This window comes from Cherax quadricarinatus, chromosome 82, assembly GCF_038502225.1.
Source record: "Cherax quadricarinatus isolate ZL_2023a chromosome 82, ASM3850222v1, whole genome shotgun sequence".
NCBI classification, from domain to species: Eukaryota; Metazoa; Arthropoda; class Malacostraca; order Decapoda; family Parastacidae; genus Cherax; species Cherax quadricarinatus.
Genome location: NC_091373.1, coordinates 18,702,143 through 18,718,279, shown reverse-complemented (window position 1 = coordinate 18,718,279; position 16,137 = coordinate 18,702,143). Strand labels below are relative to the sequence as shown.

Here is a 16,137-nt window from a genome sequence, read left to right as displayed (position 1 = left end):
CTGGGCTGGCGGGTGGGCGGCGGGACAGCGTGGTTCTGGGCTGGTGGGTGGGCGGCAGGACAGCGTGGGTCTTGGCTTGTGTGTGGGTGGGTGGGCGGCGTTATAGCGTGGGTCTGGGTTAGTGTGTGGGTTGGTGGGCGGCGGGACAGCGTGGGTCTGAGTTGGTGTGTGGGTGGGAGGGCGGCGGGACGGGTGGAGGCGCGTGCGCCTACAGGAAGACATGCGTGTGCGGGGCGCAGCGCAGCGCTGCTTGCCGCTGCTTGCAGAGTCGTCAGTGGTCAGTGACGGGGTGCTTGTGTTGCTTCCTCGCCTCTAGTGGGCCAGGCGCGGGGCGCCACACTGCTGCCAGCCCCACACACCTGCTGCCAGCCCCCCACATCTGCTGCCAGTCCCCCCACACCTGCTACCAGGCCCTCCTCACCATCACTACTATTGCCAGCCACAACAACCAATCCACTTCATGCCGTCACTCATGAATCTACCAGACTTAGCAAAGTACATGACGTTCTTGCACTCACTAACATTGATGTGTAGTAGTAATAATACTGGATAGTAGTGCAGTATAAGTTAGGACAGTGAACACGCTTCGTGCAGCCGTCACTCGGCCTCTGACCTACTTTCCCAGGTGGCATAGTGCCGACTTTTCTCCCTTGTATGTGGAGTGGCACCCGGCAGTGTGGAGCCTGTGTGGTGGCACCAGCGCTCAGTATACCCGTGCTGCTTCCTTAGTGAACCTACAGGACCACAACTCTCAGCTCATTGTCTCGACACAAGTGTTACTTGGTAACTACAAACTTCCCTCTACTATTTGCATTCTCTCAGTGCAATGATAAAGTGAGTGTCACCAGAGTTGGACAGTTCCTTTTATATTAGACAAGTATCTTCACCAGGTGCCAGATCAACCAGGCTGTGATGGATATGTGGGGCAGCAGGCCTCCAGCAGCTACAGTCTGGTTGACTAGGCAAGCACCAAACGAGCCTGGCCCATGGCCGGGCTCAGAGAGTAGACATACTCTCGAAATTCTTCGAAGGTATATCTTCAAAGGTATATCATAGTTAGTGTCAAGTGTAATATTAGCATGGGAGCATCTCAGTTACGCTGTTACATTTAAAACCCAGCGACTGTACGTGGGTTATTATGGGAATATTTCTCGTATCCTGGGTACAGTAAAACTTTTAAAATGGGGAATGAAGGAGATTGTATATGTTCATTAATACTTGAGAATCTTTATCCTGTCAGCAGCAGTGGACAGTTGCTTGTATGTTATTGTATGAAGCAATACATACAGGTGTTGCAGGCCACACTGTTATATGTTGTGTGTGTGTGTGTGTGTGTGTGTGTGTGTGTGTGTGTGTGTGTGTGTGTGTGTGTGTGTGTGTAATGTGTGTGTGTGTGTGTGTGTGTAATGTGTGTGTGTGTGTAATGTGTGTGTGTGTGTGTGTGTGTGTGTGTGTGTGTGTGTGTGTAATGTGTGTGTGTGTGTGTGTGTGTGTGTGTGTGTGTGTGTGTGTGTATGTTTGTGTGTGTGTTTGTGTGTGTAATGTGTGTGTAATGTGTGTGTGTCTGTGTGTAGTGTGTAATGTGTGTGTGTAGTGTGTGTAATGTGTGTGTCTGTGTGTGTGTGTAGTGTGTGTAATGTGTGTGTGTGTGTGTGTTGTGTGTGTGTGTGTGTGGGTGTGTGTGTGTGTGTTCATTACAGAGTGGCATCAGAGGCCTCACTTTCCTAACCTGTTGCGTAGGGATGTGAGCGCCTCGTCACCCAGCTATTTACTCCCTCAGTTCTTGGCATATTCTTGGCCGTTCTGCTTCACTCAAAACTTTCTCGAGTCTCGCGCCTGAAAGATGTAAGGATTTTCATTAATTTTTAATTAAAACGTCTGGTGACATGTTAGGTGTTATTAGTGAAACTTACAAGTTTATGAAGAGGAAGGTTTTGTTAGTCGCTGAAGCAGTGTGTGTGTGTGTGTGTGTGTGTGTGTGTGTGTGTGTGTGTGTGTGTGTGTGTGTGTGTGTGTGTGTGTGTGTGTGTACTCACCTAGCTGTGCTTGCATGGGTCGAGTCACAGCTCCTGGCCCCGCCTCTTCGCTGGCCGCTACTAGGTCACTCTTCCCACTCCATGAGCTTTATCATACCTCTGCTTAAAGCTATGTATGGATCCTGCCTCCACTACATCTCTTCCCAGACTATTCCACTTCCTGACAACTCTGTGACTGAAGAAATACTTCCTAACATCCCTGTGATTCATCTGAGTCTTCAACTTCCAACTGTGACCCCTTGTTGCTGTGTTCCATCTCTGGAACATCCTGTCTCTGTCCACCTTGTCGATTCCTCTCAGTATTTTGTATATCGTTATCATATCCCCTCTCTCTCCCCTGTTAACCTCTCCTTGTAGGTGATACCTCTTAGCTCCAGGACCAGTCTAGTTGCAAACCTTTGCACTTTTACTAGTTTCCTTACGTGCTTGGGTAGGTGTGGGTTTCAAACTGGCGCTGCATCTTCCAGTATGGGCCTAACATACACAGTGTACAGGGTCCTGAACGATTCCTTATTAAGATGTCGGAATGCTGCGCTTAAGTTTGCTAGGCGCCCGTAAGCTGCCTCAGTTATTTGGTTGATATGGGCCTCAGATGTGCCCGGTGTTACACTCACCCCAAGGTCCTTTTCCTTGAGTGAGGTTTGTGGTCTCTTAACCCCTAGACTGTACTCTGTCTCCAGTCTTCTTTGCCCTTCCCCAACCTTCATGATTTTGCACTTGGTTGGGTTGAACTCCAGTAGCCAGTTGCTGGACCAGGCCTGCAGCCTGTCCAGATCCCTTTGTAGTTCTGCCTGGTCCCCGTCCGATTGACTTCTTCTCATCAACTTCACATCATCTGCAAACAGCGACACTTCGGAGTCTATTCCTTCTGTCATGTTCACAAATACCAGAAACGGCACCGGTCCTAGGACTGATCTCTGTGGAAACCCGCTCGTCACAGGCTCCCACTCTGACGCCTCGCCATGTACCATGACCCGTTGTTGTCTTCCTAACAGGTATTCCCAGATCCAGTGCATTGCCTTCCCTGTTATCCCTGCCTGGTCCTCCAGCTTTTACACTAGTCTCTTGTGTGGAACTGTGTTAAACACTTTCTTACAGTCCAAGAAAATGCAATCTACCCACCCCTCTCTCTCTCTTGTCTCACTGTTGTCACCCTGTCATAGCACTCCAGTAGGTTTGTAACACAGGCTTTCCCGTCACTGAAACCGTGCTGGCTGTCAATGATAAGCTCATTCCTTTCTAGGTGCTCCACCACTCTTTTCCATGACTTTGCATACTATACATGTTAGTGACACTGGTCTGTAGTGTAGTGCTTCGTGTCTGTCTCTTTTTTTAAAAATTGGGACTGCATTTGCTGTCTTCCATACCTCAGGTAGTCGCCCTGTTTCTATAGATGTGTTGAAGATAGTTGTTAGTGGTACACAGCGCCTCTTCTCCCTCTCTCAGGACCCATGGAGAGATATCCGGTCCCATCGCTTTTGAGGTATCTATCTCGCTTAGCAGCTTCTTCACTTCTTCCCCAGTTGTATGTATTGTGTCCAACACTTGAAGGTGTACCCCACCTCTCCGTCTTTCTGGAGTCTCTTCTGTCTCGTCTGTGAACACCTCTTTGAATCTCATGTTGAGCTTGTGATCTCCGTTCCTTCCTTCCTTCATCAGCCTGATTATCTGGTCCTTGAATGTTGTTTTCCTCCTAATGTGGCTGTACAACAGCTTTGGGTCAGATTTAGCTTTCACTGCTATGTTATTTTCGTTTTGCCGCTGGGTCTCCCTTCTTACCTGTGCATATTCATTTCTGGCATATTCATTTCATTTACTGGCCCCGAGGGGACTTTCGTATGTGATGTCCTCAATATCTCCACTACCCAAGGTGAATATGAGGCCCAGTCTCGCTGTGTGTGTGTGTGTGTGTGTGTGTGTATTATTTTGTCCTAGGTGTGTGTGTGTGTGTGTACTCAACTAATTGTGTTTGCAGGGATCGATTCGCAGCTCCTAGTTTTGCCTCTTATCTGTTATCAATCAGTTTTACTGGTTTCTCTCCCAGAAGGTCCTATCATACCTTCTCTTGAATCTTTGTATAATGTTTGGATGTAGTGTGTTCCACATTCTCACTACCATAAGCCTGAAAAACGAATTTCCATATACTAACGGTCCCCATCAAGACGAGTCAGATTGCTGACAGAAAAATACAGAGAATTTTAATTATCTGTATACATTAAATCAGGCATCTGAACTACTGGGAATGCTTGAAGTCCCTTCCTTTCTAATGTTGGAGAGAAAGGTACTTCATAATTTACCCTTGGAAAATCCTAGAGGGACTGATTCCAGATGTGAACAATAAAATCGCCATGTAAAACAAGACTTCGCAGGTAATACAGACAGACTCTAACAAAAAGCTGGGGCTCGACGAATACAATAAGAGAGAACTTCATGAGTGTCAGAGGTCCTCGACTTTTCAACGGCCTCCCTCTGTGCATAAGGAAAATTACAATCAGACTTCTGGTTGTTTTTGAGAGGGAACTTGACAAGTACCTAAAATCAGTTCCTGACCAGCCGAGCTGTGGTTCGTACGTTGGACTGTGTGAAGCCAGCAGTAGCAGTTTGGTTGATCAGGTCTTGATCCAAATGGAGGCCTGGTGTAGGACTGGGAAGCTGGAGAACTGACTCCTCCGTAAACATCCTTCAGGTATCTTCTTTGGCTGCCATCTGTGTCTACCTGGAGTCTACTGGTGTGTGTTTCGAGGGTCAACGCCTCCGCGACCCGGTCCCAGACCTGGCCTCCTATGCTTGCACCAGGCTGTTGGTACAAGCCTCACAAAGCTCAACCCGAGCACGATAGCCTGGCTAATCACGCACTCACTCGAGAAACTTGTCTGATAATGGATTTAGAAACATCGGAAATGTTAATAAAGAAATTGGATATACATTGAAGATGGTGTTTCTCGCAGCCTTGATCCGGATTGTATAATGATGGTTTTTGTCCTATAACACATTTACAGTTTATCTATTTATCTACACTTAAGTACACCTGCCTCACCTGCCCACCCAGTACACCTGCCTCACCTGCCCACCCAGTACACCTGCCTCACCTGCCCACCCAGTACACCTGACTCACCTGCCCACCCAGTACACCTGCCTCACCTGCCCACCCAGTACACCTGCCTCACCTGCCCACCCAGTACACCTGACTCACCTGCCCACCCAGTACACCTGCCTCACCTGCCCACCCAGTACACCTGACTCACCTGCCCACCCAGTACACCTGACTCACCTGCCCACCCAGTACACCTGCCTCACCTGCCCACCCAGTACACCTGACTCACCTGCGCACCCAGTACACCTGCCTCACCTGCCCACCCAGTACACCTGCCTCACCTGCCCACCCAGTACACCTGACTCACCTGCCCACCCAGTACACCTGACTCACCTGCCCACCCAGTACACCTGACTCACCTGCCCACCCAGTACACCTGACTCACCTGCCCACCCAGTACACCTGACTCACCTGCCCACCCAGTACACCTGACTCACCTGCCCACCCAGTACACCTGCCTCACCTGCCCACCCAGTACACCTGCCTCACCTGCCCACCCAGTACACCTGACTCACCTGCCCACCCAGTACACCTGCCTCACCTGCCCACCCAGTACACCAGACACACCTGCCCACCCCGGACACCTGACTCACCTGCCCACCCAGTCACCTGCCCACCCAGTACACCTGCCTCACCTGCCCACCCAGTACACCTGACTCACCTGCCCACCCAGTACACCTGCCTCACCTGCCCACCCAGTACACCTGCCACCTGCACCCAGTACACCAGCCTCACCTGCCCACCCAGTACACCTGACTCACCTGCCCACCCAGTACACCTGCCTCACCTGCCCACCCAGTACACCTGACTCACCTGCCCACCCAGTACACCTGCCTCACCTGCCCACCCAGTACACCTGCCTCACCTGCCCACCCAGTACACCTGCCTCACCTGCCCACCCAGTACACCTGACTCACCTGCCCACCCAGTACACCTGACTCACCTGCCCACCCAGTACACCTGCCTCACCTGCCCACCCAGTACACCTGCCTCACCTGCCCACCCAGTACACCTGCCTCACCTGCCCACCCAGTACACCTGCCTCACCTGCCCACCCAGTACACCTGACTCACCTGCCCACCCAGTACACCTGCCTCACCTGCCCACCCAGTACACCTGCCTCACCTGCCCACCCAGTACACCTGACTCACCTGCGCACCCAGTACACCTGCCTCACCTGCCCACCCAGTACACCTGACTCACCTGCCCACCCAGTACACCTGCCTCACCTGCCCACCCAGTACACCTGCCTCACCTGCCCACCCAGTACACCTGACTCACCTGCGCACCCAGTACACCTGCCTCACCTGCCCACCCAGTACACCTGACTCACCTGCCCACCCAGTACACCTGCCTCACCTGCCCACCCAGTACACCTGCCTCACCTGCCCACCCAGTACACCTGCCTCACCTGCCCACCCAGTACACCTGCCTCACCTGCCCACCCAGTACACCTGCCTCACCTGCCCACCCTCTACACCTGCCGCACCTGCAGTACACCTGCCTCACCTGCCCACCCATGTCAACTGACTCACCTGCCCACCCAGTACACCTGCCTCACCTGCCCACCCAGTACACCTGACTCACCTGCGCACCCAGTACACCTGCCTCACCTGCCCACCCAGTACACCTGACTCACCTGCCCACCCAGTACACCTGCCTCACCTGCCCACCCAGTACACCTGCCTCACCTGCACCCAGTACACCTGCCTCACCTGTCCACCCAGTACACCTGCCTCACCTGCCCACCCAGTACACCTGACTCACCTGCCCACCCAGTACACCTGCCTCACCTGCCCACCCAGTACACCTGACTACACCTGACCACCTGCCCACCCAGTACACCTGCCTCACCTGCACCCAGTACACGTTCCTCACCTGCCCACCCAGTACACCTGCCTCACCTGCCCACCCAGTACACCTGACTCACCTGCGCACCCAGTACACCTGACTCACCTGCGCACCCAGTACACCTGCCTCACCTGCCCACCCAGTACACCTGACTCACCTGCCCACCCAGTACACCTGACGCACCTGCGCACCCAGTACACCTGCCTCACACCTACACCTGACTCACCTGCCCACCCAGTACACCTGCCTCACCTGCCCACCCAGTACACCTGCCTCACCTGCCCACCCAGTACACCTCCCTCACCTGCCCACCCAGTACACCTGACTCACCTGCTACACCTGCCCACCCAGTACACCTACCTCACCTGCCCACCCAGTACACCTGACTCACCTGCCCACCCTGTACACCTGACTCACCTGCCCACCCAGTACACCTGCCTCACCTGCCCACCCAGTACACCTGACTCACCTGCCCACCCAGTACACCTGACTCACCTGCCCACCCTGTACACCTGACTCACCTGCCCACCCAGTACACCTGACTCACCTGCCCACCCTGTACACCTGGCTCACCTGCCCACCCAGTACACCTGCCGCACCTGCCCACCCAGTACACCTGACTCACCTCACCCTGTACACCTGACTCACCTGCCCACCCAGTACACCTGCCTCACCTGCCCACCCAGTACACCTGACTCGCCTGCCCACCCAGTACACCTGACTCACCTGCCCACCCTGTACACCTGACTCACCTGCCCACCCAGTACACCTACCTCACCTGCCCACCCAGTACACCTGCCTCACCTGCCCACCCAGTACACCTACCTCACCTGCCAACCCAGTACACCTGACTCACCTGCCCACCCTGTACACCTGACTCACCTGCCCACCCAGTACACCTACCTCACCTGCCCACCCAGTACACCTGACTCACCTGCCCACCCAGTACACCTGACTCACCTGCCCACCCTGTACACCTGACTCACCTGCCCACCCAGTACACCTGCCTCACCTGCCCACCCAGTACACCTGCCTCACCTGCCCACCCAGTACAGCTGCCTCACCTGCCCACCCGGTTCACCTGACTCACCTGCCCACCCAGTACACCTGCCTCACCTGCCCACCTGTACACCTGACTCACCTGCCCACCCAGTACACCTGCCTCACCTGCCCACCCAGTACACCTGACTCACCTGCCCACCCTGTACACCTGACTCACCTGCCCACCCAGTACACCTACCTCACCTGCCCACCCAGTACACCTGACTCACCTGCCCACCCAGTACACCTGCCTCACCTGCCCACCCAGTACACCTGACTCACCTGCCCACCCAGTACACCTGCCTCACCTGCCCACCCAGTACACCTGCCCACCCAGTACACCTGACTCACCTGCCCACCCAGTACACCTGCCTCACCTGCCCACCCAGTACACCTGCCTCACCTGCCCACCCAGTACACCTGCCTCACCTGCCCACCCAGTACACCTGACTCACCTGCCCAACCAGTACACCTACCTCACCTGCCCACCCAGTACACCTGCCTCACCTGCCCACCCAGTACACCTGCCTCACCTGCCCACCCAGTACACCTGACTCACCTGCCCACCCAGTACACCTGCCTCACCTGCCCACCCAGTACACCTGCCCACCCAGTACACCTGACTCACCTGCCCACCCAGTACACCTGACCTGCCCACCCAGTACACCTGCCTCACCTGCCCACCCAGTACACCTGACTCACCTCACCTGCCCACCCAGTACACCTGCCTCACCTGCCCACCCAGTACACCTGACTCACCTGCCCACCCTGTACACCTGACTCACCTGCGCACCCAGTACACCTGCCTCACCTGCCCACCCAGTACACCTGACTCACCTGCCCACCCAGTACACCTGCCTCACCTGCCCACCCAGTACACCTGCCTCACCTGCCCACCCAGTACACCTGCCTCACCTGCCCACCCAGTACACCTGACTCACCTGCCCAACCAGTACACCTACCTCACCTGCCCACCCAGTACACCTGCCTCACCTGCCCACCCAGTACACCTGACTCACCTGCCCACCCTGTACACCTGACTCACCTGCGCACCCAGTACACCTGCCTCACCTGCCCACCCAGTACACCTGACTCACCTGCCCACCCAGTACACCTGACTCACCTGCCCACCCTGTACACCTGACTCACCTGCCCACCCAGTACACCTGACTCACCTGCCCACCCTGTACACCTGGCTCACCTGCCCACCCAGTACACCTGCCTCACCTGCCCACCCAGTACACCTGACTCACCTGCCCACCCTGTACACCTGACTCACCTGCCCACCCAGTACACCTACCTCACCTGCCCACCCAGTACACCTGACTCGCCTGCCCACCCAGTACACCTGACTCACCTGCCCACCCAGTACACCTGACTCACCTGCCCACCCAGTACACCTACCTCACCTGCCCACCCAGTACACCTGACTCACCTGCCCACCCAGTACACCTGCCTCACCTGTCCACCCAGTACACCTGCCTCACCTGCCCACCCAGTACACCTGACTCACCTGCGCACCCAGTACACCTGCCCACCCAGTACACCTGACTCACCTGCCCACCCAGTACACCTGCCTCACCTGCCCACCCAGTACACCTGCCTCACCTGCCCACCCAGTACACCTGACTCACCTGCCCACCCAGTACACCTGCCTCACCTGCCCACCCAGTACACCTGCCTCACCTGCCCACCCAGTACACCTGCCTCACCTGCCCACCCAGTACACCTGCCTCACCTGCCCACCCAGTACACCTGACTCACCTGCCCACCCTGTACACCTGACTCACCTGCGCACCCAGTACACCTGCCTCACCTGCCCACCGAGTACACCTGACTCACCTGCCCACCCAGTACACCTGACTCACCTGCCCACCCTGTACACCTGACTCACCTGCCCACCCAGTACACCTGACTCACCTGCCCACCCTGTACACCTGGCTCACCTGCCCACCCAGTACACCTGCCTCACCTGCCCACCCAGTACATCTGACTCACCTGCCCACCCTGTACACCTGACTCACCTGCCCACCCAGTACACCTACCTCACCTGCCCACCCAGTACACCTGACTCACCTGCCCACCCAGTACACCTGCCTCACCTGCCCACCCAGTACACCTGACTCACCTGCCCACCCAGTACACTTACCTCACCTGCCCACCCAGTACACCTGACTCACCTGCCCACCCAGTACACCTGCCTCACCTGCGCACCCAGTACACCTGACTCACCTGCCCACCCAGTACACCTACCTCACCTGCCCACCCAGTACACCTACCTCACCTGCCCACCCAGTACACCTGACTCACCTGCCCACCCAGTACACCTGCCTCACCTGCCCACCCAGTACACCTGCCCACCCAGTACACCTACCTCACCTGCCCACCCTGTACACCTGACTCACCTGCCCACCCAGTACACCTGCCTCACCTGCCCACCCAGAACACCTGACTCACCTGCCCACCCTGTACACCTGACTCACCTGCCCACCCAGTACACCTACCTCACCTGCCCACCCAGTACACCTGACTCACCTGCCCACCCTGTACACCTGCCTCACCTGCCCACCCAGTACACCTACTTCACCTGCCCACCCAGTACACCTGGCTCACCTGCCCACCCAGTACACCTGCCCACCCAGTACACCTGGCTCACCTGCCCACCAAGTACACCTGCCTCACCTGCCCACCCAGTACACCTACCTCACCTGCCCACCCAGTACACCTGCCTCACCTGCCCACCCAGTACACCTACCGCACCTGCCCACCCAGTACACCTGGCTGACCTGCCCACCAAGTACACCTGCGTCACCTGCCCACCCAGTACACCTACCTCACCTGCCCACCCAGTACACCTGCCTCACCTGCCCACCCAGTACACCTACCTCAACTGCCCACCCAGTACACCTGCCTCACCTGCCCACCCAGTACACCTACCTCACCTGCCCACCCATTACACCTACCTCACCTGCCCACCAAGTACACCTGCCTCACCTGCCCACCCAGTACACCTTCACCTGCCCACCCAGTACACCTACCTCACCTGCCCACCAAGTGCACCTGCCTCACCTGCCCACCCAGTACACCTGGCTCACCTGCCCACCCAGTACACCTGCCTCACCTGCCCACCCAGTACACCTACCTTACCTGCCCACCCAATACACCTACCTCACCTGCCCACCCAGTACACCTGGCTCACCTGCCCACCCAGTACACCTGCCTCACCTGCCCACCCAGTACACCTGCCTCACCTGCCCACCCAGTACACCTGCCTCACCTGCCCACCCAGTACACCTGCCTCACCTCCCCACCCAGTACACCTGCCTCACCTCCCCACTTAGTACACCTGCCCACCCAGTACACCTACCTCACCTGCCCACCCAGTACACCTTCCTCACCTGCCCACCCAGTACACCTGCCTCACCTCCCCACCCAGTACACCTGCCTCACCTCCCCACTTAGTACACCTGCCCACCCAGTACACCTACCTCACCTGCCCACCCAGTACACCTTCCTCACCTGCCCACCCAGTACACCTGCCTCACCTGCCCACCCAGTACACCTGCCTCACCTGCCCACCCAGTACACCTGCCTCACCTCCCCACCCAGTACACCTGCCTCACCTCCCCACTTAGTACACCTGCCCACCCAGTACACCTACCTCACCTGCCCACCCAGTACACCTTCCTCACCTGCCCACCCAGTACACCTGCCTCACCTGCCCACCCAGTACACCTGCCTCACCTGCCCACCCAGTACACCTGCCTCACCTGCCCACCCTCTACACCTGCTGCTCTCTGTTCACTACATTTACAGCCCACTGACCACATTTGACCACCCACTCACCACATTGACAACCCACTCACCACATTGACCACCCACTCACCACATTGACAACCCACTCACCACATTGACAACCCACTCACCACATTGACCACCCACTCATCACATTGACCACCCACTCACCACATTGACAACCCACTCATCACATTGACAACCCACTCATCACATTGACAACCCACTCATCACATTGACAACCCACTCACCACATTGACAACCCACTCATCACATTGACAACCCACTCATCACATTGACAACCCACTCACCACATTGACAACCCACTCATCACATTGACAACCCACTCATCACATTGACCACCCACTCATCACATTGACCACCCACTCATCACATTGACAACCCACTCATCACATTGACAACCCACTCATCACATTGACCACCCACTCATCACATTGACCACCCACTCATCACATTGACAACCCACTCATCACATTGACCACCCACTCATCACATTGACAACCTACTCACCACATTGACAACCCACTCACCACATTGACAACCCACTCATCACATTGACAACCCACTCACCACATTGACAACCCACTCATCACATTGACCACCCACTCATCACATTGACAACCCACTCATCACATTGACAACCCACTCACCACATTGACCACCCACTCATCACATTGACAACCCACTGATCACATTAACAACCCACTCATCACATTGACAACCCACTCACCACATTGACAACCGACTCACCACATTGACCACCCACTCACCACATTGACAACCCATTCACCACATTGACCACTTACCACATCTATCTCATTCTCAATCACTAACTACATGTACCAACGCACTAACTACTACTACCACCACCCACTAACTAAATCTGGTACCAATTTACTAACTACATCCGCTACCATCCCACCAACTTCATCTACTACCAACCCACACACTACATCCACTAACAACCCAATACTACTACCACCCACCCTCCACTCACACCACCACCACCACATGTTCAGTGTTACTTTCATAACACTAAACATGGGTTGCTCACACTTTGCGTCATGTATGGGTTAAGATGCAGTTTTTCTAAAAGACACAAAAATTAACGATTTAGAGATATTTACAGTATGTCTTGTATTTGCAAAATAAAGATTAGGGTAAACAAAGTATGTAAGAAATAGTAGTAATTATAACACCACACTCAGGTTAGTGTTAGATTTATTAAGTGTGAAGTGCGACAGAGGATACGTATTTTAAGTAGAGAAAAAAGTATTGACATAATATGAATGTGTCATCAATTGGGAGGAAAAGAAGTTACTTTGAGAAGGACACCGTTGTGAAGAGACTTGTATTGAGAGCAGGAAACGTGTATCCAGAAGGAAAGAAGGTGAGTAGGCAGGCAGGTTGGTAGGTAGGTAGGCAGGCAGGTTGGTAGGTAGGCAGGCAGGTTGGTAGGTAGGCAGGCAGGTTGGTAGGTAGGTAGGCAGGCAGGTTGGTAGGTAGGTAGGCAGGCAGGTTGGTAGGTAGGTAGGCAGGTTGGTAGGTAGGTAGGTAGGTAGGTAGGCAGGCAGGTAAGTAGGTAGGCAGGCAGGTAAGTAGGCAGGAAGGTAGACAGGTATATGGGTGGGTGTATTTTAGAGACACAAGGAAATATTAATTCAGGATTTACCTTTATAGAGTGATAATTTGTATGAATAATATAGAGTGTAGTGTAAGAACACTTACAATCAGTAAAGTTTATAACGTAGTGTGTGTGTAGAGTGTAGTAACTGTGAGAAGAGTTGCATTGAGTAAGGTTTCTCATGTATTGATTGTGGGTGCTGGTATGGCGTGGTAGGTGCTATGGTAGAGCAGGTGGCAGCAGCCCACACCCACACGCCTGCCTCACCCTGCACCCTCTGTGTTGCCCTTCACTGCATGGGTGTCGTCAGGAGGGTGTTGCCTTGTATTCACCGATTTGTATTTATGTGGGTCGAACCTAAGTTAATGATTCCACCTCTTAATATAATTTAACCAAGATCACTGATTTCTGGCCTTTTTACCAGATAACTACTGAGTATTGAATTTGCCTCTGCCACTTCATATCCAATTCATTTCACTTTCTAACGTCACTTTAACTCATCTGTCTTCAGTGTCCATCTGTGTCTGAATGTCCCTGGTCTTCTTAATTCAAATAATCTCTCCCTGTCTATCTAAACATTACTTCTTAAAATAAGTGTGTGAGCGAATTGCTGAATACTAAGAATCTTCTCTCTTAATTCCTCTCTTGTGTGCTACTAACATGCAAGAATTAGTGACAAACGCATTTTATTGTTATAAAGGGTCTCCTTACAAAAATAAATGCAATGTTTGAAGCTTTCACACACCTAAATCAGAAATTTCTTGAACACTGAAGTCTACCTTCCGGAATATATATATATATATATATATATATATATATATATATATATATATATATATATATATATATATATATATATATATATATATATATATATATATATATGCAAGGAATTCGCAAGAACAGACGAAATATATACAAACACTGATCTCTGGCTGAAGGAGACTCGAACCTACGAACCTTGGAACAAGGTATGCAGTGCTTTACCAATCTACCAACACTGGACCAATATATTGGAGTCCAGCTTGCGCTAGACTTTGATCCAAGGCAGCCAGCAATAAGATCACAGTAAACAGGTGATATCACAATATGCAGAACAATCACTGTGAAAAAATAGTGAAATTCCAAGTGCTTTCGCGAGTTCTCACATTATCAAGGATCTATAAAAAAACATCAACAGGAAGGCTTATAAGAGCAAGACTACACCTCACAGTCGTGTCACAACACCCGACTCTGTGAAACACAAGTGATACTCTACTCAAACATTAAGATTTTTTACTTGTCTAATGTATCATTAAATTCTTCCCAAATTTTATTAATTATAAATGAATACAGTTTATATAAACCAAAAGAAATACTTATATTTTCAAAACTGCTTTTTACGAAACATTGTTCTATTATATTCCTGTCGACCATGAACTCACTTTATACATCTTTCTCAGCCTTTTGAAAATCAATTGGATGGTTAAAATCTCTCACATGAATAAACAGAGCAAGAGAATCTTGTCCACTTCTAATGCTATATTTATGTTGTTTTAATCTTAGTTCAAGACTTTTACCAGTTTGACCGTAATAAACTTTATCACATATTTTACAAGGAATCTTACAGACGCACCCGTCAGCATTTTAGTGGGAGTTTTTTATCAAGTCTTTTTTTTTACTATATCAAGAACTTTAAATACAACTTTGATATTAAAAGTCTTAAAAATTGAAGACATATCAACCAAGTTTTTATGGTAAGTGAGAACCAACATATTTTTAGCTGAATAAGGTTGGTTGTTTCTTATTGAATTGTAAAAAGTATTTTTGGCAATTTTAAAGGATGTATCAATTAGTTTCCTGGGCATTTTAGATCATTAGATCTAATCCTGTCTGTCTCAACTACTGGATCACTACGACAAGGTCCTAAATGCACTAGAAGACAAAAAGAATGCAGATGTAATATATACAGACTTTGCAAAAGCCTTCGACAAGTGTGACCATGGCGTAATAGCGCACAAAATGCGTGCTAAAGGAATAACAGGAAAAGTCGGTCGATGGATCTATAATTTCCTCACTAACAGAACACAGAGAGTAGTCGTCAACAGAGTAAAGTCCGAGGCAGCTACGGTGAAAAGCTCTGTTCCACAAGGCACAGTACTAGCTCCCATCTTGTTCCTCATCCTCATATCCGACATAGACAAGGATGTCAGCCACAGCACCGTGTCTTCCTTTGCAGATGACACCCGAATCTGCATGACAGTGTCTTCCATTGCAGACACTGCAAGGCTCCAGGCGGACATCAACCAAATCTTTCAGTGGGCTGCAGAAAACAATATGAAGTTCAACGATGAGAAATTTCAATTACTCAGATATGGTAAACATGAGGAAATTAAATCTTCATCAGAGTACAAAACAAATTCTGGCCACAAAATAGAGCGAAACACCAACGTCAAAGACCTGGGAGTGATTATGTCGGAGGATCTCACCTTCAAGGACCATAACATTGTATCAATCGCATCTGCTAGAAAAATGAACTTCATAATTTTTTTATATTTCATCATCTATGAACTCTGGACTACAAATACGTAAAACTCTCAAAAACATTGATGAGAATAACGACAGTTTAACTCTATCTTGATCTGAAGAATAATAGTGTACATAGGAACAGTTATTTGTTGGTTTTCTGTAAATTT

At 51.9% G+C, this 16,137-nt stretch overlaps 1 protein-coding gene across 1 annotated transcript in view; it reads left to right on the top strand.

Annotated features, from left to right (window-relative positions):
* Positions 1 to 809: 809 nt before the first annotated feature.
* The window catches only part of LOC128702897 (nuclear receptor coactivator 1), an 852,422-nt gene continuing 837,094 nt past the window's right edge, over positions 810 to 16,137 (top strand). The window contains exon 1 of the mRNA XM_070102622.1: positions 810 to 834. Within this exon, the coding sequence (XP_069958723.1) occupies positions 827 to 834 (8 nt within the window). The 5' untranslated portion in view covers positions 810 to 826. The remainder of the gene's footprint in view (positions 835 to 16,137) is intronic.